This window comes from Pteropus alecto, unplaced genomic scaffold, assembly GCF_000325575.1.
Source record: "Pteropus alecto unplaced genomic scaffold, ASM32557v1 scaffold102, whole genome shotgun sequence".
NCBI classification, from domain to species: Eukaryota; Metazoa; Chordata; class Mammalia; order Chiroptera; family Pteropodidae; genus Pteropus; species Pteropus alecto.
In genome coordinates, this window is record NW_006432224.1 from 1,686,942 (window position 1) to 1,689,861 (window position 2,920).

At 55.4% G+C, this 2,920-nt stretch overlaps 1 protein-coding gene across 1 annotated transcript in view; it reads left to right on the forward strand.

Annotated features, from left to right (window-relative positions):
• Positions 1-739, forward strand: part of TRPM1 (transient receptor potential cation channel subfamily M member 1) — a 63,704-nt gene extending 62,965 nt beyond the window's left edge. The window contains exon 29 of the mRNA XM_015585699.1: positions 5-739. Within this exon, the coding sequence (XP_015441185.1) occupies positions 5-739 (735 nt within the window). The remainder of the gene's footprint in view (positions 1-4) is intronic.
• The last annotated feature ends 2,181 nt before the right edge of the window (positions 740-2,920 follow it).

The following is a 2,920-nucleotide window of genomic DNA, read 5'->3' on the forward strand; positions in this document are numbered from 1 at the left end:
CCAGGCGGACGCGGGGCCTGCCCAGAGCACGCGGGCGGCCGGCGCGAGTCCCCAGCCCCCGGGGGAGACCTGGACGGCACGCCCTCACCCCGGGGACACCGTGGGCACCTGCCACACCGTGCAGTCCAGCTGCTTCGTGTGCTCCCACGGGAGGAGGCTGGTCGGCGGGTCGCCCAGCCGGGCCGTGGACCCGGCTCTTCCGTCCGCAGTGGAGCAGTGGACGACGACCGAGTGGCAGTTCCAGGTGCAGAGGATCACGCGCTCCCGCAGCAGCGACATCCCGTGCCTGGTGTCGGAGGCCGCCGCGCAGGCCGAGGACCCGCAGCGAACCCCAGGCGCCGAAGACGACCCCGGGGTCTCCAAACCGGCCCCTCGAATCTCTCGTTCATCTCTAGCCGTCACTGACGGAGCCGAAAAGGAGACTTTACTGACGCTGACGCCACCCCAAAGCCTGGGATTCCCGTTCTTAAGGTCCAAGAGTCTACACGGCCACCCCAGGGGCCCGAAGGCCACCGAGGGCCAGTTAGACAGACGCGGACATGCCAGCAGCGTGAGTAGCCTGGCCGTGGTGTCTGGGACCGAATCGGAAAGGGGAGGCAAGACAGAAGTCCCGCAGAGACGGCCTGCTGACGGGCCCGCTGCGGCGCGGTCCCACCGAGACCTCGAGGACTCGCCATCTCCGCCAGCCCTCACCGGAGAACATCTGGCGCTCTGGACCTCCGATCAGCTTAAAACGTAACGCGCTGAACTTAAAGTGATGTTCTTTGCTAGCATACGTTAGTAAACTTAGTTTTTCTTTAGTCGGAATAGAATCGAATGAAAGTGGCAATACTCCAATCGAGATAGATCGATTAACCGGTGTCGGAGACTCTGCAGTCTGAGCGCCACCAAATAGCCCAGGAAATGCCTTTGGGGGCCACAGATAGGTTGCTTCGGGAGCGGGGAACGACGTGGGAAAGAAAAATTAAAGAGGAAGCAGATGTGCAAAAAAGGGGGGCGGGGAGAAAAAAATAAAATCGAGGTGCAGGAAGTGAAAGGTCGAAAGGAGCCATAAAATCGTGCTGCGTGTGGGGTTTTGTTTTACGTTTTAATGTTTTCAAATGAAAACGGAAAAAAGTACAGCGTTATATCAGAGGCCGCACTGTGGCAGCTTCGCGTGACCGAGACTTTCGTTAATGCGTAAAAATAAAGTATCCTCTATGCGTTTTTCTGTGGCCGTACAGTCCTCGGCAGCAAACGCACCTGTCTGTGCAACGTTTGTGCCAAGCTGTGCCTAAAACCTAAAGGATACGCTACATGTTCAAGGTGGCAATCGTCAAGAGCCGGAGCTGAATCGTGGCTGAGAACACAGGGTGTTGTCCTTCGACCTGTGAGTTCAAAGACGTGCCAGTGCCGGCCCCCGTGCCAGGGTTGGGGGTCACCATCTCGGAGCGCTCAAAGACACCCCAGCACCGCCACTCCTCAGTGCACGAAAGGTGCAGAGAGGGGTCGTCTCTGCCTAGAGCAGAGGCCCCCGGCATTGACACAGGCTAGAGCTGGACCCTGAGGCCCTCACTGTCCCCCGAGACCACCTCGTGGGGGTTCTCAGGGGCCGCTGGAGCACACGGAGAGGACCAGCCTCATGCCTGCCATTACTGATGGTTGCTGCTTTAGCCAAATGCCTCACACCCAGGAAGAACCACTGGGCAGAGTTTCCAGGAACTGGTGTGGCGGGGGGCGGGGGGCGTGTCAGATAGAAATGGGAGATGATCACAAAAATGGGGACCATCTGAGGGTCAGACTGTCGCATCGTCATAAACTGGCAAGGGAGGAGAGAGACAGGCGGGCGTTCACTGCACATATGCCAATAGTGACCAGAGATAATTAACGCCTAAACGAAACTGAGATTTTAATAGTCGGATTAGAATCCCTGAACTGGGCTGAATTTAGCAAAACGCACTGGTAACTACTGCATGGCTCATGCGGCTTTGAAATGTTTAATAAACGTAACGAACTGAATCCGGCTATGTGTGTTATCCGACCCGATGCTTAACCCATCGCATTTTCTCTCATTCCTAAATCTTTGCTTTCGGTGGCGAGAAAACTTTCCGCCCTTTGCCACATCCCGGGAGAAAAGGTTTCTCAGAATCAGCTGGGGAACCTAAGACAGCTGACGGCGCGGGTGTGGACAAGGCGAAGCTCGTTTGCAGCTGCCCGTCCAGCTCCCCCATTCGTGACACGGCCCCCACTCCCGAGGGCTCCCTCACCTCGCCTCCATGGGTCCGTTCCCAGAAGCCTCACTGAGATTCGTGACACCTGACTCCGGTCCAGGTGTTGGATGAAAGAGGCGTGGTTTTTCTCTGAAGATATTCGTCTTCGGACCCAAATGAGTACATTCTAGAGGTGGAATTTCGGACTGTGAGTGGGGACCTTTCTCACGCACCCGAAATCGCCCCGTTTACCTATGTGCTCCCCCAACTCTGTACATTCCCAACATTGAGGGCTATCGTTAGGGCACCGAGGCAGGCTGCTTGTTACGTCATCTACATCATCGTCACCATCACCATCATCACCATCATCATCACCATCATCTTATAAGGAAGTTTATTTAAGAACCATGTGTATGGCACTGTAACTTCAAGAAGGTTGGCTTTATGAAATGGGTTACTCTGTAAAGTGGGTCACTATCAAGGAATAGACCTAATTTACATTTGATTCCATCATCTAGCCTTTCAGGAGTCCCCATGGACGGCAGAGGTTCCCCGTCCAAGCTGCTGCCTTAAAGTCCACATGCTGTCATTGTGGTGACTAGATGAGGTTCAGGGCCAAGGCCAGGCATGGGCACAGTCCCTCATAATGGTGTGAAAGGTTAGAGTTTGGGGTTTCTCAGCTCCAAGACTCCAGACATTCACCATGAATCATCTCATTTCAACCCCACACC